Raw genomic sequence first — 20,576 nt, forward strand, 5'->3', positions numbered from 1 at the left:
CGACATTATTTTTTCTTGATGCTCTAAATGTGATTACGTACTACCTGGAAAAAAAGCCTTGGACAAAAGGGACCATGTGCACACTATATCAAATTAGCCAAATGTGTGATTCTGTTATGCTTTCAAAACCTACAAATGCTTGAGAACAAGTCAGCTGCAGTGTAGTGTAACTTTGTACTGAAACACATATGTTATAGTGCAAACTTTGGGCATTTTAAAACTATTTAAATCAACCGGCAACACAGTTTGCAGAGTGCCAAGAAATTTATTTTAAGAGTAGGTTTACTAACTGTAAGCACACATGCTCACATACTACTTTGTAAGTGTGTGAGCATGTATAAATGTAAGCCTGCATGTGTGAGCATCCTGGATTGCAAATGTTGGCAAACTTCAGATGGGCGTGCAGCCAGACTTTGAATCAGCACAATATTACAGTGCAGCAGTGCAGGAGCAGAGGATGTTGTGTCCGTACACCAGCTGAGCAAAAGAGTGCCACTTACCCTGCAGTCTCTGCATCACATTAGCTATGTCCACAGACGATCGACCTGGCTGCCTCGGAGAAGCCATGTTGTCTCCTTGCAGCTGTAATGACAAGGTGGTGTCACTGATGCTGAGAGCAAAAGATCCTTCACAACTGTCCCGTGTGGGACATCCCCTCTGCTCCTCCCTCCTCCTCTCTGCTTCTTTCTAATTTCACTGCAGGAGAAGGCCCAATTGAATCTCAGGTTTCATGAAGGGACAAGCAGGTCTACTGTCCAATAGAGGCACTTCTTCCATTCACCGCCTTGGACAGAAAGGTATATCACTTGAGACTGAACAGAATTATTTTGCTGTATTGTTCTACTTAAAACCTAAAAGATGAAACGTCTCCAAAGATTTCTTTCACAAGAGCCTGTTAGTTAGTTACTTTTAAGTTCTTAGTGGTCTTAATAAGATAGATATTTGCAACAGATCAGTCAGTAAATGATTGTGATCAACAGTAACTCATCTCTAAGTGCTATTTACTCCTTAATATCATTCAAGTATCCTTTGAGACAGGCAAATTCATTCAAAATAATACTTGATTGCATTTAGTTTCCTATGTTTTCACAGATAACTAAACATATTATTGCATCACAGCCAGGAGGGCACACGTATAAGGACAAGAGAGCCATGGTTTATGGTATTAGTGACACTTGTGCTTTTCTGACTCTCAAGAAAATGCATATATAGGATCCTATAAGACTACAGGTGTTACAAATGGGGGGGGGGGGGGGGGGGATGATGACACAGTCTAACAGTCAAATATTTGCTTACATGATAGGTAAGCTACAGACTATGAAGACATTTGACTGAATTTGACTGCACTTAGAAACTGGCAGGAAGTCATAGATACAGATTTCGATATAACGGCTAAAAACGGTTTCTCCTTGGCTGATGCTTTCATTTATCTAAAGCAAAGTTTTTTTTAAAACAAAAAAGGAAGTTAAACTGTCGACTGAGGAAATGTAAATTAAGATTAGCTCAAGTAAATTCTGAATTTAGCTGGACACCAAGCTTTGGATCCAAAGCTCCCATGCGTTACTAATCCTACAGGCAAGTTACTTTACTCTTAACTAGTGTCTATCAAAGTAGCAGAGCTGTAGAGCTATCTGATGTATGTGCATGTGCGAGTTCGACAAGAGAGGAAGTTACTAACATTACAGAAGCAACACACACAAGACCGAGCACGAAAACGCCCGAGCGCACAAAATACAGGTAATTAAACAGGAGGATAAATGAATGAAACAAAAACAATCAAGAAATCTGCAGCAGCTTCTTGACATTTCATCTTACCGCATTGAGCACTGAAGAGCACAGTAACTTCACAGGGGAAGTGCCTGTGTGCTGCGCGTGTGTTGCCTCGTTGCCATTGGTAACTCTGAAAATGAAACATGGTGGCGTGAAGCGCTGCAGCCGCCAATAAGTTCGCGACCGCAAGAAGCTGAGCGGCAAACTGCTGGCAACAAGCTGCACCACACGCTGCAGGAGGAGGGTTCGGGAAAGTGTGGTCAAGCTCCTGTCATTCCTATTCTATTCTAATCTATTTGTTTGTTTGTTAATTAATAGGAACAATGGGTTTGTTTTTCTGCAGAACACAGATGATTCCCGGGTATATAGCCCTTTAAATATAAATTACTTTTGATGGCAAAGTGATAACATTTTAAAATGTTTAGCAAATATGGTAAATGGTAAATGGCATAAATGAAAGAAACACACTGTGGTGGTTTAATACAGTGCATGCACATCAATAAACAAGGCTATTAAAGATCATCTGTAATCTGTAATTAATTACTTTATTAATATTTAATGTGCTTTGCTTTATATGCTACTAGAGCTATTTTCAGGTTGCCAGATTGTTAAAAAAAATCCTCCTCCAGCGTGAACCTTTAGAGGGACCTCAGTAAACTGTTTAATCACTTCTGCTCTACAAAAGGGCTGCTTATTAACATTTACAAGCTTAAAGCATGAGCATGTATTGGTTTACATGTATTACATTTAATTCATGATACAAACACACACAGAGCTCATTACTTAAACTTAGCAATCAAAGTAAAGAAATTAATTTGTGTTTATGTCTAAATTTTGCGGAACACCACCTTGAAGTTTTCCTAAACGTGGCATGCTTAGAGCAGACACCCACTACAGCCAAGAATCATTGTCACTACAAAGAAATAATCGACCAAACACACATTTGTGCTAAATTTAAATTTATCTTTATTCTCTAGAGACTTGCACGAACCATTGCTTGCCAAAGTTGTTTGTCCCCTAAAGGAAAGCAAGTCTGTACACTATCATACCTTAATATGTTTCAAACCCTATGTGCAAACCAAGTGCTCGAAATAAAACTCATTACAACTACTCTGGCGTCACCTACTGGAATTTTCTGTGACATGACAGTCTTACAAACGAGCATCAGCTCATTTACCTAGAAACAACACGTTTTAACTAAATGAAAGCTTGAAACGAAACCTTAGAAAACAAAACAGAGGAACACAAAAATACAAAGACGTGCTGAGCTCCAGAGAGCTGTGGTTCAGGCTGTGCTGTTGTCCTGAAAGCTCTTAGGGCAGGAATGAAGTGGGAACACAGCAACAATTGAAGGAAATCCCCACAGAGACTCAGAGCTTGATACCCTGCAGACTCTTAAGCGGATGGTTAGGTTTTCATTATCCAGAACCTTGTCAAGACACTTGAAAACTTTCTCAGGCATATGAGGAAAGACTATTTATTCTGACTTGCCTGAAAATCCATGAAAAACTTTCTATATGATACTGAATGATCTGAATAAAATTGTTACATAAGTAATAGATCTCTTAAACATGGCCTGCTTTTTAAATGTAAAAAAAAAGTGTCAATAATGGCTCGTTAAAAAGTATTGATCGTAAGGAAATGATGTAAAAGGAAATGAGCTTGTTTCCCTGTGTTATGTCCCACACAGATAAGCAATGCATTTGCTAATTTTAAAGACAGAGAGGGAAGGAAGCATGACAGCAAAGTTTCCGCCACAGCAAACACTGTAGGGGGGAAAAAGCAAAAAGTCTGTCTTGGAAAAAGCTCAGTGTTTCTCCGTCTGTGTGGAATCTAGAACTGGGCTCATAGTGGAATAATGGCACAAAATAAAACGGATCCCTCTTTGGAAATAGACAAATCATTCAATCTGGGTGAGTGTATCTGCATTTCTTTCCCAAAGCTGTAGCCTACACTGTGTAAAAGTACAAAGTTTTGTATTTTAAAATATAGATGTGATAGTTCTTCACTTGATTCAACACATACAGTCTCACAGTAAAAAACCTGCAATCCAAAATTAGATCACTAGAAAATACTAAAATGCACATTATTTTTGGATCAGTCAAACAAGTACTGAATGGTCTGGGGCCAAAATAGAGTCCTGCTGCTACTTCAGTACTATTCAAGTATCTTGGATGCAATTCTTTACTGCAGACAGAGTCAGAACAGCAAGTATACAGCACTTAAAATACCCCCTTTGAGTTTCTTATATTTTCTTCTATAGTAGAACATGTTTTTATCTGTGATAGGCTTTGTTTGCCATAGCTGTCTTGATGTCTTACATAACATATGAATTGCTTTCTATGCGGCTGTCCAATTTTAGTACGTGATTTTAAAAGTTTCCATTGTTTCTGGACAAGAATGACGATGGAAATGTTGAGTAAATCTTTTATACATTTGACATAAATGAAATGGTCTGTTTGCACTTCATCACACTGACACTACACAGACTAAAAAACCCACACACCAGGTATGATGTAAGGTTTTATGTAACATTGTAGCCCAGTATAGCGTTTTCCAGAAACAATAAATCAATACACCGGAGGAATATTTCAAAACAACTCTAAGATCTTAGCTGTTCCTCTCCTGAAACTACCATTTGGATATATAATTTACCCATTATGAGAACAACACAATCCATCCTATCTCCCTCTAAACTAAATATTTCCAGCCATTTTTTTTATCCCTCTGCAGTCCCTTTTCTGAGACTTTGCATGATTTCTCTGTTTCCAGGCGATATGATTCTAGCCTTCTGTTTATCTGTGCTTGTGGGCCTGCTGCTGGGTGCTTTGATCTACGTTCTGCTGACCTGGGCATCCAGGCGCCGGGCTACAGCCAGGATCACCAGGCACTCCAAAAAGAAATCTGGCGCTTCACAAACAAACGATGCCACGAGCAGCCAGCTGGGCCTGTACCGAAGCACTTTTTTGAGCGTCTACAGACAGCCCTCTCTCGAGCCAGTTGGCCCCCTGGGGAGTAAGCCAGGTGCAGAGACATCCACGTTTCGCCCACTGCCCAAGAAGAGCAGGCCTGCCCTAGATATGGGAGATGACACCCAGGTGTCTGAGGATGCAGCGCCTTCAAACTCATCTGATTCAGCATCGCTTGTGTCAAACAAGAGGCATTCCTTCTGGCTGGGCAACAATGGGCTTAAAGGTTTTCTACCCTCGCAGACGCCCCCTCCTGCATATGACACTGTTATCCATGCCTTTGAAGAGACTTGCACCTGAAAAACTCCACATAAATACAACAAGAACTGAAGCAGTTCGGTGGATAACAATAGACTTTCTGGCTTTACGTTGTTTTTAAAGGGACAGCTGTCTGTGCACGATTCACTTTGACGCAGTGTGAAGGGGTTAGAGACATGAAGTGTTAGCTCAGCTTTTGTTTAAAGACACGAATAAGTGTTGCAGTTTCCATAATTGATACATTTGCACATTATTTTCCCTGTAATTCACTTTTTTTCATAAAATATCAGCAAATGACAAAATAATAATGGCCATCTTATTTTGTCTTCTCTAAATGTTACATATCCATTTGTGATGACCTATAAACGGACACAAGAGGCACATTTGCACACCGAGGAAGATTGGGGGAGCTGTTTTCGCTTTAGCTTGGAAGTGGTTCACTGATTAGTTAATTATCAAAAACAGTCAGTGGGTGATTTTCTTTAAACTGGTTAATTGTAACATGACCTCTCATAACCTGTAAACTACCAATTGTGTTTGTTTTCTTTTTGTTGTTGTTGTTTGTTTTTAAAGGGTCTGAGAGCAGATTCTGCCCCTGATTGTGTGTCCATGAGAGCCAATAAAGAACAAAAATAATTATTTTTAAATGTCTGAATCTGTTGTTATAGAATTCACACGCATGTGAATTTAATGAAATTCGTGTCTCTTGTTTGTGATGCTGATCATGAGGCAGAAAGGTGGGACAGTGGGTTACCAGCGCACGCATAAAATCAAGGTGTTGTGTCAAGAATGTCGCCTCAACTTACGTCGCAAAGATCGGGTGCGCCTTGTGGGGTTGCCATCATGAAGGATACACGCTTTTGAAGTGCAGTGTTGAATCTAATGTTTATTATATGCTAACAGCCGGTGGACGAGCCTCCATATCATAAGATACCTAAATGAACTGCACATAGTCACCTCCAGCGCTTGTTAAGACGATTATCATGGGTGTTGACGCTTTTATTTTGTACTAACTTGAAAACATTGGTCTATTTTACGTGCTACCTGCCTCATGGCAACCCGCGTTAAAGCCACAACCCCAAAGTGCGCCAGCGGAAAAGTGCCTGGCAACACTACCGCACTGTGCGCCGACTACATCTGGATTAGTACGTGATTACAGCGGTGTCAGGTACGTACAACATATAGGATATATTTTTCTCCTCACAGTCGCTTTTATAAATGAATACATTCATTTACCACCGCAGTTTGTTTTTGTCTCGTAAGCGCTTAATCATTCAGACTACTGCATGCGGTGAGACGCCTTTGAATGGGAAAATCATTTGATGTAATGTGTCATGTAGTGGGAGACCTTTATAAAGGAAAGGATGGGTAATTTATTTCGACTGTAATCGGGTGCTAAAGTCTCAAACCTGAGTTTGAGTCATAAGATGCAATTATATTATTGTTAGCTACACTATGATATGTTTTGGGTCTGCTTCGTGTAAAATATTGGGCATTTTAGTTCTTATGCTTGCCTGGCTGCTGCTGCTGCTGCTGTGGTGGAAAGGAACAGACAGTATCAGTACCCATGGAGACTGCGAGTGCCTTGGTCTCCAATGCAGTGTTGCTGTTGCATAGAGACTGAGAAACACTGTGAATTTCAAGGTTGATGCACTGAATGACAAGGATGCTATTTAAAGCAAAAACCACCTCTCTCTCTCTCTTTCTCTCTCTGATTACCTTACTTGTTGAATAACAAAATTCCTCTTTTCCTCTTTTTTTCATCTTCACTGCAACAGGATTGCACAACTCTCTGGAGCCACATCAGGAAGACATGGGATGGGCTACTGGCACAGAAGCCTCAAGTCATTTAATGGCAAACTCTGGAGCGTAGAGCTGCTTGATTTGGGTGAATGTAGAGCTGGACACCATTTGGCTGTATGATGCATTTTACTTCCCCGTAGATTTTATTGTAAGTATCAAGAGCAGAGCAGCCACTACCCTCCAGTGCACCATCTGAATGGAAATATGGACACCTTCAATGGAGGAATTTTGACTCAACATGTCCAGGAACTATGAGGTATTTTTTATATTTATGTGCTGCCAGACTAACTTGAATGTCATTTTTCACTTTAATTAGCCATATTATAAAATGCTATTACCTATTATGTAGTGTGCTAGACGATACCACGTAGGATCTAAACCGTTCATAAACAGATCTTGATTTTAAATTGCAGAAGAGACACCCAAAAACTAAAAGCAAACCAGACTAGATTTGTTTCTGTCGTACTTGTAAAACATTGTGTTCAGTGAAATTAGTATTATAGAATAGCATTGTTTAAAAGCTACTACGGGGACCTAAAAGAGTTAAAATAGCATTTTAAAGGTCCTCCAGGGCTAATGTGGGAAATCTTTACGATATCTATGTGAGTGAGCTCTTTCAGACATTTTCATGTAAATCCAAATGAGTAGGAAGGTTGCAAAATGAATGCACCCAAAAATGAAATGTGTCTAACCTACGTTGTGGAGACAGGATTTAAAAATACACTGTGGTTTACATATTTGTGCCCTAAATTGCAATTCACATGTTTCGTCTAGTCCTCCTCTCATTTTCAGTTTGTGAATATGAAGAAATAAAACACAGACTGTCGTGATGATGTAATCTAGAGACAAATCCTGGAGCCACTCCACGGACAGTGAATAATAGAATAACAGCTAGAACACTATGAGCAGCAGACATCGTGATTTTACTGGTGTCAGAGCACATTTGGTGATTCACTTGTGTACTTGCGTAAAGTCTGTTCACAAATGAAAATCATTAGGATGGAATTTATCAAAGAACCTGTAAATGATGTAAGTGCCTGGTTTCACTCGCCAGTCTGGTACCTGCACATAAGCTCAGGAAGATGATGCCCACTGATATCCATGAATTCGTTAATTGGGTGTTTTTTCAGGGGTTTTCTCTTAACGTGCAAATTTACACCTCTGGGAGGCAACATTTTAAAGCTGAACCAACTCTCTGCTCATAACTTGATAACATAGGTGACTCATCTTGATGATCTCTGTGTAAAAGGAACATACACAAAGCTGTGTTTTTATTTTTATACAGAAAAGTCTCACCATATTTGTGATTATATCACTAGCCCAGGGGTGGGCAATCTCAGTCCACGAGGGCCGGTGTCCCTGCAGGTTTTAGATGTGTCCTCGAACCAACACAGCTGATTTAAATGGCTAAATTAGCCCCTCAACATGTCCTGAAGTTCCCCAGAGGCCTGGTAACGAACTAATCATGTGATTCAGGTGAGATCTAAAACCTGCAGGGACACCGGCCCTCGTGGACTGAGATTGCCCACCCCTGCACTAGCCCCTTGTTTATCTTTGTATATATTGAAAATCCGTTTTTTCTCTCTTTACATTAAAGACTTCTTTCCAAAATCACCCTTAAAGCTGATGTTGAAAGTTCAATCTTTGTAGCTGCTTTGATTAAACTCCACCCTAAAAAGGCCTTTGAATGAACTGCCAAGGTCCAGAAGTGCTCAGAAAAGAAGGAAATTTGTACCGGGCAAACAGCAACTGCCCATTAAGATTGTATGATATGACTGGAAGCATCAGGAAAGCTTGGATCTTGTATTGAGATTGTTCTGTCATCTTGTGTTTCAAAGGTCAATAAGCTTTTAATCTAAACTATTTCATATTTTACATTAGTAACCACAGCCGAGCTTCCTGTTGACCATGACAGTGTTCATACCAGAATGCCCTGAGCTTCACTGAAAAGGCAGTTTTAAGTAAATGCAGAGTCACACACTGACATAAACTGAAAACGTTCATTATCTAGCTTTATTACAATTGAAAGCATGGTGTTATTTGAAACTCTCTTTCTTTGTTTCGCTTGCCAGCCTGGTCAATCAGTAGGGATGTTGGCCGCCGTGGAACATGGTCCCATCCTCTGCAGCGACTCCAACATCCTCTGCCTCTCGTGGAAAGGCCGGGTCCCCAAGAGTGAGAAGGACAAGCCAGTGTGCCGGAGACGGTACTATGAGGAGGGTTGGCTCGCCACAGGGAATGGGAGAGGAGTCGTTGGGGTGACGTTTACATCGAGTCACTGCAGGAGGGATAGAAGTACACCTCAGAGAATCAATTTTAACCTGCGAGGACACAACAGCGAGGTGGGATTTTCTCTTTTTTTGCAATGAGTTGAATGTATAAATAAGAATTTGACCTCTGCTCTTTCATTTTACACAACTAAAACAATGATCTTATTACTGATCCAGCCCACTCGTAAAGGAACTTTTGCAACAGCAGAGTAAAATCAAGAAATTACTGTTTGAATAAATAAATTAAAACAAAACAATCCTGCATATTACAGAACTAAATTGGGTTAAATGCACACTATATTTACAGAGACTATGCATTAGCATACTTTGTAAAATGATTCATCTCGCTGAAATGCTAATTTTTATTACATTTAAATAAATTAAAATGCTATATGAACAGAGTGCATTTTCAATATTGTGTGCCATTAATATTTAGACACATTTACATTATTTTTTTCCTCTCTGTAAGTTGATTTTTCTTTGAACTACATTAGCTTTTATATCGATGAATGTTCCTCTGCTAGTGAAAAAAAGCTGATGGTGTTTGGGGTATTTGCAGGTTGTCTTGGTGCGCTGGAATGAACCCTTCCAGAAGCTGGCCACTTGCGATATGGAAGGAGGCATATTTGTGTGGATTCAGTATGAAGGAAGATGGTCTGTGGAGTTAGTGAATGACAGAGGAGCCCAGGTAGACATGAATTTTTTTTGCAAATATGAGCTAAAATTGCTTTGTTTTCCATCTTTATGGTATTTAACACCCTTGTACTCCAACTGATGCAACAGAAAGGCTCTATCTTCTTGGCGCTGACCTCTTGTGTAATTACACTAATGATACAAATCTTTAAATTAGGTGAGTGACTTCACTTGGTCCCATGATGGCACTCAAGCCCTCATTGCATACAGAGATGGGTTTGTGTTAGTCGGCTCGGTCAGCGGTCAAAGACACTGGTCCTCTGAGATTAATCTGGAGAGCCAGATCACCTGTGGCATCTGGACCCCTGACGATCAGCAGGTACCTATGTTTGGCTGAATTTGTACTACATAAAAGATAATTACAATTACGTATAATTCAAAAATGTAAAGGTGTTGTGGAATAATGTCATAATCTTGAAGTGAGTGAGTGAAATGGGTTTGTTTGTTTATCTAATCAACTATTAAAGTTTAATGTGCAATGTCCCCTCAGGTGTTGTTTGGAACAGCAGATGGTCAGGTAATTGTGATGGACTGTCACGGAAGGATGCTTGCCCATGTTCTGTTACACGAGTCTGATGGGATTGTGAGCATGTCTTGGAATTGCCCCGATTTCCTAGTCGAGGACAGCACGGAGAGCGACACAGACTCCGATGACAATATTCTGCCTTTAGGTACTAAACCGGTTTGCCCTTCGGCTCATGTAACTTAGTTAAAAGTGTTGCCTGAGGAAGACTCACATGTGTACTTTTCTTTCTTCCTCCAAGTGCGGCGAGTTAAGCCTCTGTTGACTGTCACCTTCTTATCAGGAGATATCAGTTTGATGAATAACTATGATGACCTCTCTCCTAGTATAATTCGCTCAGGGCTTAAAGGTATGAACTCTGAACATAAGTATGTTAATTTGCAACTTTAGTGATATATACTGTTAATCATGTGAAGTAAATACCCTTTTTCTTTACACCAAAGACGTCGAGGCCCAGTGGTGCTCCCAGGGAGACCTCCTGGCTGTGGCTGGCATGGAGAGACATGGGCTCCCTTCTGACTCAGCTTGTGCATCCATCATGAGGAATGCCCTTGTTAAGTTTTATAATGTCCAAGGTGAACACATCTACACTTTGGAGACACCGGCGCAGGTTAGTCCTTCATAAATTAAGGGATAGATGTCTTGCTTAAAAAAATTATAATAATAAACATAAACCTTGTGTCATATTTCATGAAATCCACACAAGTGAGGACCAATTAGTAGAAATTGTCTTTCAATTGTTAAACATTCTCAGACATTCTTGAAAGCAAACTACAACAAAGATTAGGATTGACACTTTGCCAGATACAAGGGTGTAGATTGTTTGTTTTGTAATCTAACCTAAAGGGTGTTAACCTTTGTTCCAGCTCTAAGTCAACAATAGGAAGTAGCATAAAACAGAAACTAGCGAACCTGCTCTGCTATTGACGCCTGCAGGAAGTTTCTTATTCTCAGTGGTTCTTTTTCAGAGGCCCATCACCACCATTTGTTGGGGTCACAGAGATTCCCGTCTGTTCCTCGCATGTGGACCAGCTCTCTATGTGGTCCGTGTGGAGCACAGGGTGGCCAGCCTCCAACTTTTATGCCAGCAAGGCATTGCCAGCGCCCTGCGAGAGGAGAAAGATGTTGGGAAACTAAACATGCCCTCGCTTCTCTGCTCTTATGTCACCACTGCTTTTATCCCCACCATCAAGGTATTAAAGTTTAATGTGCAATCCTGCATCAGGTCTTTTTTGGTACAGCAGATGGTCAGGTGTTAGTGATGCTTTTCACCACTGCTTTTCATATACACCGTTGCGGTGCAATGATCCCTGTTTCATTAGTGTGCAGTGACTGTCAGAGATAGGTTTCTTACCAACTTTATTGCACAGCGAGTAAAGGAAAATTGCTGACAGGGGCATGTTTTCATTTGAGTGTCCAGCAGTCTTACAGCTCCTTCCTTTCTTTGTTCTAGCCCCCAATTCCTGACCCCAACAACATCCGCGACTTTGTCAGCTATCCCACAGCAGGGAACGAAAGGCTCCACTGCACCATGAAGCGAGCTGAGGACAGTCCTGAAGCAGGCGGACCCTGCTACACGCTGTACCTAGAATATTTAGGAGGACTGGTGCCTATTCTCAAAGGAAGGCGCATCAGTAAACTTCGGCCCGAGTTTGTTATTATGGATCCAAAAACTGATGGCAAGGCAGGTGGGTTTAGACCTGAAAGAAAGCACTTCACCTAAATCTTTTAAAAGTCACTATTCATTTTGTCTTTAGCTGCAGTGAAAACTCTGCACAGTTTGGAATGGTCATGAACCAAAGTAACCACAAAATGCATTAGGGGTGGAACAGAAAATAGACCTGCCCAGGGTCATTCTGTATGCACCTTGTTTTTGTGCATATTTGTGCTGTGCGCTCGTCATTCACCTTGAGGAAGAACAAGTACAGAGTGTGGTGATGAGTGTTGTTTTCTGATGCAACATGGTCTGGGGCCTGATACAGGAATAGAGTATATCGTGACCTGGCTGCACTCGTGTTACATTTAATGTTATTCATGCAGAGCTTGCCCACTAATGGCATGTTAGTTGGTGTATTGTAGATATTTTGTTCAAGCTCAACTTTATTTCTTATTTTTCTTTGCTGTGCTTCTTTCAGAGGAAGTTTGCGTCAATCCCATGATCTCATACACCGACAGCTGTAACTGCTCTGACTCCAGTGACATTGAGCTGAGCGATGAGTGGGTCGGGAAGAAGTCACCAAAGTTATCTCGCGGAAACAGGTCACCAAAACACGTCTGAAGTTATATAAATGTTTTTTATTTTTCTGCACATTTTCTCCAGCAATGTTTTTTCATCATTCCAAGTGATTTTATGAGGTGTAAAAATGTGTCTTTGTTTCAAAGGTTGAACATGGAATCAAGAAAATCTCCCAAACTTTCACGTGCCAATCAAGAAGGTCAGCGATCACCACGCCTACCAACAAAGAAGCCTCCCGTTCGGTCACCCAGCCTGACACGGCGTGAGTTTTCTATGGATGGAATTACGGAGGTAATGACCTGCCAAGTATTACAGCTCATGCTCATTAGCTAGTAATACTGTAGTACCTGCATTATCATCACTGTGTAATTCACAGAAACTTATGTTACAATATGTTTTCTTTGTTACTGGGCTGCCATATTTCTTTAAGATCCTTTAATGATTGGCAAACTCACAGTTACTGCCATAGTGGAAATACTGACTTTGAATTTAAGCTTTAAAAAAAAGAAAAATATTTGTTTATCTAGGGCAGCATAGGCCAGTTATCCCTGTTGCCTTACAGCACAAATCCATCATCTGGCCATGGCCTTTCTGTGTTTGCATGCTCTGGGCTCTTTCCAGGTACTCTGGCTTCCTTCTGAAGTCCAAAGACATGCATTTAGCGGGGTTAGATTAATTGGTGATTCTGGTGAATGTGAGCACAAATGGTTGTGTGTCTCTCTGTGTTAGCCCTGAAACAGATTGGTGACCTGTCCAGGGTGTACCCTCTCGCCCTGTGGCAGCTTGGATAGCCTCCAGCCCCCTGAACTATCAATACATCCATCCATGGGTAGAAGAAAAGCATTTAGTTTAGGCAGCCAACTGCTATGATGAAGTTCAGCACTCAAACGGATGATGGCCACTGTGTAACAAATGATTTGACTGTAGAATATATGCTCACCTGTCAGAGGTAAAGAAAAATACAGACTGTGATTTATTGTTAGGTCCACATTAATCTTGTCTCTACTTCAGCAACATTTAAAGTAAGGTACACAAATTTAAGTTTCTGCTGATGTGCCAAGTGAGCAGATGTGTGCAGCCTTTAAGGACTCTGCTCTGCTGTAGTTAACTCTGTGAAGCTGCAGATAATTAACTGCTTTAGCTTCTATTTAAGTTTTTTAAACCCAGATTACACTCTTTACTTGATTATCTCTTACATGTAGGTGTGCATTTGCTCCATGATCAGGCAGCAGGGCAGGGGAAAATCAGGAGGGAAAACTAGCGAAGGGGCACTGTCATCAGTTTAATTATTTATCATGGACTATAACAGTCAATAGTGTGCTGGAAGTAGGTTCACATGTGCTTAGCAGCAAAGCTTTCACACTTATTATTCACTTTTCCCCCTTTATCTTCAATTTTCTGCCTCACAGCACAATTACCTTGCACAAGTGACATCTAATATTTGGGGGACAAAATTCAAAATTGTGGGACTTGCTTCGTTCCTCCCCACGAATCTTGGCGCAGGTAAAAAACAAAAGCAGCACATATACATGACTTTACTCAAAAGTTACTTTCTTTTTCCTTCTCGAGTCAACTCTATTTTCCTCTTTTTCAGTCATCTATAAGACCAGTTTGCTTCATTTGCAACCGAGACAGATGACAATCTACCTTCCAGAAGTGCGAAAGATTTCTCATGACTTTATGAGTCTGCCGGTGTTCAACCCCAATGTGTTCAGCGAGGATGAGGATGACTTACCAGGTAAAAAGGAAATCCAAAAAGATGCAAATAAATTAGTTTGCATGCCCATCAGTTTATTATCATCCTAAGTCGCTTATACTCTTCTTCTCTGTCTTCTTATATAGTGATGGGGCCGTCTGGAGTGGCTGGAGACAATCCTCCATGTACAGTCAACATTCCCATTGCTCCCATCCACAGCCCAGCTCAAGCCATGTCCCCAACTCAGAGTATTGGTCTGGTTCAGTCTCTTTTGGCCAATCAGAATATTCAGCTTGATGTTCTGACCAACCCGACCGCCACTGCTGCAGCAGCAGCTGCAGCAGCAGCAGCCTCTGTCCCTGTCACTGATCATGGTCAGGATGCTGTTGCGTCACCATATCCCGTGCCAACTAGATACACCAGCCCTGGTCAGATGATCTTCAACGGGTTGGAGATGGGTCCTCTTCTCCCTGGCACTTTACCTCCCCCACCTCCACCTCACCATCTCCCACCACAGCCTCATTCACAGCGTTCTCATTCACAGCAGCCTCGCCAGCAGCCATCTAAACAGTCACAACAAATACAGACACAGCAGCAGCAGAAAATGCACCATCATCAACAGCAGCAAGGGCAACTGCAGCAACAGCAACACCATCACCCGTCCCAATCACAGCAGCAGCTGCAGCAACACCAGCAGCTGCAGCAGCAGCAACACCAGCAGCTACAGCAGCTGCACCACCAGCAGGGGCAACAGCAGCAACAGCAACACCATCACCCATCCCAGTCACAGCAGCTGCAGCAGCATCAGCAACTACAGCAGCTGCACCACCAGCAGACGCTACATCAACAACAGCAACATCAGCAACACCAAGTTCAGCAACATCAACAAATGCAACAAGCGCAACAGCAAGTGACGAACCAACAGCTTCAGCAACAGCAGATCCAACAGCAGCAGCAGCAGATGCAGATGCAGCACGAGCAAATGCAGCAGCAGCAGCAGCAGATGCAACAGCAGCAGCAGCAAATCCGACAACAGATCCAAGAGATGAGGCAGCAGCAGCAGCAGCTCCAGCAGCAGCATCAGCAGATCCAGCAGCAGCATCAACAAATGCAGAGGCAGCATCAACAAATGCAGCAGCAACTGAAGATCCAAATGTCATTGCCCCCTCCTCCATCTGGCTATCCAACCATTTCCTTGCAACAGATTCATCTTCTTCCCCAGATGCCACCTCCCACCACTGAGCCAGGGCTCGACAGGGGAGACCATGGACACACTCTGAAGCCAAGTCTGCCACGTACATTACCTCCCTCCTTTAACGATACAGATGGGTCTGTAGAGATTCAGATGAGGAAAATAAATCCCCCTCCTCCGTACCCTGGGACTGTAGTGTCTGCAGCAGCAGCTTCAGCTGCTGCTCCTCCTCAAACTCTCATCACAAACTGTGACAGCCCAAGTATCCTGGCACCGGACCCCTGCCTGAAAAAGGATGAATTTTTGCTTCATCCTGTCACCTTACAGTACCCAACACCTCTTGGGTATGAAAGGATCACGACCTTTGACAGCAGTGGCAATGTGGAGGAGGTGTGTCGGCCACGAAGGCGCCTCATTCGCAACCAGAATGCATACGCTGTGCACAGCATTGGGGGCTCAGCTACCCTCAAAGTCACTTCCTCAGAGAATAAAAAAATTCAGCTTCCATACAGTTCAGCAACATTAAGTCGTCTTTCTGTCCCTCGATACACAATACCAAGTGGAGACCCCCCTCCTTACCCTGATCCAGCCAATCAGGTAACAGCTACACTTCCTCCTCCCCAGAGAATTGATAGCAGCCTCATTCATGCCACTCTACGTCGTGAACGAAGGGATGTGGGCCTCAAAGTGCCACAGATGATGGACAGCTCAAGGACACTACCGACTAAAGCTAAAATGAACAGTGCATTAGCCCTTTCCTACCAGCAGAGGGTGCCCACTGCCTTATACACATGCACACAGTGCAGTAGTAACAGCAGCAGCACCAGTGTTAGTGTCAGTGGAGGTGGAACTACCAGTAGTGGTATTGCAGGTGGAACGGTGGTGAGGCAGGACTTCCCATCAGGGAAAGGTGCGCATCACAGTACCATTATAGTGCACTCCAAAAATGCCTCTCCAATGGCATCTCAGTCATCTTACAGTCTACTGGGTGGCGTTGACAACAGTCGGGACAGAACAGTGTATGTTAACTCTGCATTTACTGAGGACGAGACTTTAAATCAGCAGTGTCACCTTGAAAAATCAGTACGTCAGCTGACTCTTGGTGATGTCAGTTTGACAGTAAAACGCCCTCCGCCTTACCAGTGGGACACCTCCGCCACAGAAGATTTCTGGCTCACCCCGGATCAAACAATGTTAGCTCCCCCACCTCATAAACCGCCTCCCCTTATTATCAGTCAAGCTCAGCACCTTGATGTGACTCGGCTTCCCTTTGTCCTCACAACTAAACCTCCAACCAGTCCGAGCACAAGCACTCTTACTTTTCCATCAGGTTACCAGATATCCCTGTCACCCTTTCCTCCAGGGGTGGGTCACAGTGGACCCCCACTTCAGACTTTGCAAAACCCTCCGCAACAGTGTTCTCCAAATGAAGTGGTCGCTCCTGTCCCTTTTGCTCAGCAGGACCCCAATTTGGTCTTGCCACCGGGCTACCCCCCAAATCTGGCCAACTTGGCCTGCTGTCCTCTCCCTCCTCTGTACCCAGGAGCAAGCTCATGTGCCGGACTCCAACTGCACCCGGTCAGCCTCCACCCTTGGAACCCTTACCCCTGCCCACCGCCCATGCAAGATCCTCCCGCGCCTCCACTCCCAACCAAAACTCACCAGATTTTGGAGAAGCCAATACTGTCCCCGCCTCCTCCTACTGCACCACCTCCCCCACCTCCTCTTCCCCCTCCTCCCCCACCTACCGAGTTGCCACCATCCAAAAGTGCCACAGAAGATCTCGCAGAATCTGCCAATAACTTTCCAGAGCCATCATCCTTAAATGAAAGCCCTGTCCCACAAGAGTCAGAGCGCTTCAACAAGAAGAGCCGCAAAAGGCTTGACAGCCGGGCAGAGGAGGCCAACATGCCCACTGTGTCTGAGGGCAAATCCAGAAAGGAAGGGCGTGCGCTGTCTGATTTCAACACTCTCATTGCGAGCCCGAGGCTTGGTAGCAGAGAGAAAAAGAAGCCAAAGGGGCAGAGAGAACAACTTAATAAAACAAAGAAAATGAACAGGACCACGAATGAGTTTCAGGATAGCTCAGAGAGTGAGCCAGAGCTCTTCATTAGCGGTGATGAGCTAATGAACCAGAACCAGAGTAGTAAGAAGAGCTGGAAGAACAAGCGCAGCATGCGTATGGCAAGTGAGCTGGAGGAGATAAAGTGTCGCAAGGCAAATGAAAGGGAGGACCGTAGTTTAGGCAGCCAAGGGTTTGTGTACGTTATGGCCAACAAACAGCCACTGTGGAATGAGGCCACCCAGGTGTACCAGCTTGACTTTGGAGGTCGAGTCACCCAGGAGTCAGCAAAGAATTTTCAGATCGAACTGGATGGTAGACAGGTAATGATAAGCAACATTAGTGAATTTAAAAATGATTTGTCTTTTCATCTCACAGGGGTTTCTATTTTTCTATTTTTGCTTCAGCCCTTAAAGCAAAAACACCAAACACGTGTGACATCATCTTGTACATCTTTGGGCTTTAGCTTTAAAAAAAGCAGCTTCACGATGCTTATGTTTTGGTTACTGCTTTCTTTCTGAAATATCTTCTTCTTCTACAATTTTTTAGGTGATGCAGTTTGGGCGGATAGATGGAAATGCTTATATCTTGGATTTCCAGTATCCTTTCTCAGCCGTGCAAGCATTTGCTGTTGCCTTGGCAAATGTGACTCAGAGGCTGAAGTGAAAAGGTCATTTGGTGTTGCTGTGCACTAACTCAACAGAGCTGAGTGGTCTTACCTTCCAACGTGTGGGGCTACGATGGAGAAAATGTCCTGTTTTACTTAGAAGAGATTAATATATGTACAAGCTAGTCTTGCACATGGAGGCAATTTACAATCAGTGTGTTTAGGGCAAAGTCACTCCAGGTTGGTGTTGATGAAAGAGATTTAAGTGAATCCATAATTTCTAGTTCATATATTAAATGTAGTCATGTAGTCAAAGTATTATAATTATTATGATATGGTATATATTAGATTAAAGAAAACAAACCTAACTAACTTATGTTGCAGTGACTTTTAAAAGCTGTCTGGAGGTTTAGTGCCATCTGTAGTATCAAACACATTATCTCGCTATCGAACTGCAAATTAATAACCTTGTCGTGTTTATAAAGAAATAAGCACAGCAAATATATAAGTCTGAAGTGGCATTCAAAATTTATATACACGTTCACTAAGCCATACCGTGTGTTATATAAAGGCTGCACTATTTTAAATCCGTATTAAGAAATAAGTAGATATATTATACAGTTTTATTATATCACACTTATAGGTATTTAATTACATTTATTTATAATCTCATTTGGAATTTTTTTCAGTTGAATTTCTTCAACATTATGTTCAATTTGCTGAACATGCAATAGAGGGATATATAAATTTGGTAGCTGCAACATGAAAAGTTGAGTACAGTTTGCCATAGTTTATATATTTTCTCTTCATGCTACTTCCATGAAGTGCTGCAATGAACATAGTTAATCGTATTATTTTGGCCTCTGTACATTCAACCCATTCAACACCTGACGGTGTGTTCATTTTTCCACTTGTAAATTGAAACACATTTCGATTGAAGAAACATTATTCTCTATTTCCTTGTTGATTTCAGAATCAACTATTGTGGATACAGTTGTCAGTAATCGTGTACAGTAAGTCTATGGGTGCCATATCTAGCCAAAGGCATTTGGCTGAAAGGATGCCTGCTAGAAAATTAGCAGAAAATGATGTCATGTAGATCTCATGTCACCCAGAATAAATCTACACAGTAACGATTAAGATCTTTTCAATCAAATTCACTTGGTTGGCTCTGTTTTGTTTCCACTGGGTGTTTATGATGCTACTTGAATTCTGCATTTGAATGTGAAGTACAGTAGTTTGCCTATTTTGGAAACCAGTGCTGCTTTAGATAGAGCTTGTGTGCAATAATGCTACCTACACAGAACTTAATGTCGTACCTGCAAAAGAAAATGTAATGCTGCTTGCGCTGTGTATTTAGTGACCTAACATTATTATGTGCTTAGAAAAATATGTGTGTATGTTGCTAATTTGAATAATTTTGTATTTCACCTTTGCTTTAACATTGCACCTTGAGTTGGTTTTTTTTTTTGGTTTTTTTTTTGTTGATGTTACAGAAAAAAGAATGAGAGCATAAACATGCAGAGCTATTAACTACAACATACTCATAAGTTGCTAGAGATGACCCGTTAGTGGGAGTCAGATTCATGTAGATTTGGTGCTATTGTATAAAGAAAAAAATGTGATCATATCTGGAAATCTGTCACTTGTTTTTAGAAGTTTATTTTAACTGGAAAGTACTTTGCAAAAAGTTACAGAACATTTGGTGCAGATGTTTTCATTTCAGCTTTTTTTATTCAGTGCAGCTTCAGAGATTTTAGCAACAGTGCGTGTCAGTTATTATCAGCAATACTGCCTAATAACCGAATGGTTTGCTGCCTGATTGTTTTTCTCTTATTTTGTGATGAAAAGAAAAATATGACTGTAGGTTTTCTGGGGACCTATAAGCTGGCCAAAATGGAATAAAAATCTATGGTTCCAAAATGTTTTTTGTTGTTTTTATTTTATTTCTTTTCATATTAGATATTTTACTAACTAATGCAATGGAAGTGATTGCAAAAGACCCCTCTTCACTTTCCATTAAATGTGAGAGAAATATTAATGCAATTGTAGATATAAAACATTTAAATTTGTTTATTTACTTACATTTCGCAGAGAATCACTAATTAATCTAAAACGCATGTCTTTGGACTGAGGGAAAAACCTGGACTGAGGGAGAAAGACATAGAGCATATGGAAACTCCACACAGAAGGGTTCCCGGCTAGTGGCTTCAAACCCAGGATGTTCTTGCTGAGAGGCCAAGGAGTAACCTCCATGTTGTGCTTTGATAAGCTCCATCAAATTAAGTAAATAGGGATCTAGCCTAAAACAAAAACACAACTTACCTTTAAAATACATTATAGTTGTGGTTATAGTCATTGTTGTAGGCAATAGCATTAAGCTACAGTTTGCATTAAAAAAGTACGCATATTTATGTTTTAAAGGGGTCTTTAAAAATGTTAAAAGGTACAAGCAATTTGCTGTCAGATTCATCAGTATTAGCATCAGAGATCAACT

The 20,576-nt window shown here is 41.7% G+C and overlaps 2 protein-coding genes across 4 annotated transcripts; both read left to right on the plus strand.

Moving 5' to 3' along the window:
- The first annotated feature begins 3,507 nt into the window (after window positions 1-3,507).
- On the plus strand, window positions 3,508-5,638 carry myct1b (myc target 1b). The gene is made up of 2 exons (XM_085257129.1): window positions 3,508-3,683; window positions 4,543-5,638. Exons 1-2 carry the CDS (start codon window positions 3,629-3,631, stop codon window positions 5,037-5,039), a joined length of 552 nt encoding a protein of 183 aa, XP_085113255.1. The 5' UTR covers window positions 3,508-3,628; the 3' UTR covers window positions 5,040-5,638.
- A 430-nt stretch (window positions 5,639-6,068) lies between these two features.
- On the plus strand, window positions 6,069-20,002 carry tulp4b (TUB like protein 4b). Of its 3 annotated transcripts, XM_085257373.1 has the most exons (17): window positions 6,069-6,165; window positions 6,776-7,056; window positions 8,682-8,761; window positions 8,873-9,142; window positions 9,630-9,758; window positions 9,921-10,082; window positions 10,254-10,434; window positions 10,528-10,635; window positions 10,730-10,896; window positions 11,255-11,479; window positions 11,740-11,974; window positions 12,422-12,545; window positions 12,669-12,813; window positions 13,932-14,025; window positions 14,117-14,260; window positions 14,365-17,795; window positions 18,022-20,002. In XM_085257373.1, the coding sequence occupies exons 4-17, from the start codon at window positions 8,891-8,893 to the stop codon at window positions 18,136-18,138; spliced, it is 5,514 nt and encodes a 1,837-aa protein (XP_085113499.1). In that variant the 5' UTR covers window positions 6,069-6,165; window positions 6,776-7,056; window positions 8,682-8,761; window positions 8,873-8,890; the 3' UTR covers window positions 18,139-20,002. The 3 variants fall into 3 exon arrangements, with proteins under 3 accessions (XP_085113499.1, XP_085113497.1, XP_085113498.1); XM_085257371.1 differs by lacking the exon at window positions 8,682-8,761; XM_085257372.1 differs by lacking the exons at window positions 6,069-6,165; window positions 8,682-8,761 and adding an exon at window positions 6,620-6,641.
- The last annotated feature ends 574 nt before the right edge of the window (window positions 20,003-20,576 follow it).

The sequence above is a fragment of the Mchenga conophoros genome, linkage group LG19 (assembly GCF_057382185.1).
Source record: "Mchenga conophoros isolate Kocher_MC1m ecotype Shallow Benthic linkage group LG19, M_conophoros_male_GT1.1, whole genome shotgun sequence".
Taxonomy (NCBI): Eukaryota; Metazoa; Chordata; class Actinopteri; order Cichliformes; family Cichlidae; genus Mchenga; species Mchenga conophoros.

Excerpts from the sequence above, each read along its gene's own strand:
- myct1b (XM_085257129.1), top strand. The coding sequence starts at position 3,629 with ATGGCACAAAATAAAACGGATCCCTCTTTGGAAATAGACAAATCATTC. Across the intron at positions 3,684-4,542 it reads AGACAAATCATTCAATCTGG|GCGATATGATTCTAGCCTTC; the intron begins GTGAGTGTATCT and ends CTCTGTTTCCAG.
- tulp4b (XM_085257371.1), top strand. Across the intron at positions 14,026-14,116 it reads CCCCACGAATCTTGGCGCAG|TCATCTATAAGACCAGTTTG; the intron begins GTAAAAAACAAA and ends CCTCTTTTTCAG. Across the intron at positions 17,796-18,021 it reads TCGAACTGGATGGTAGACAG|GTGATGCAGTTTGGGCGGAT; the intron begins GTAATGATAAGC and ends ACAATTTTTTAG.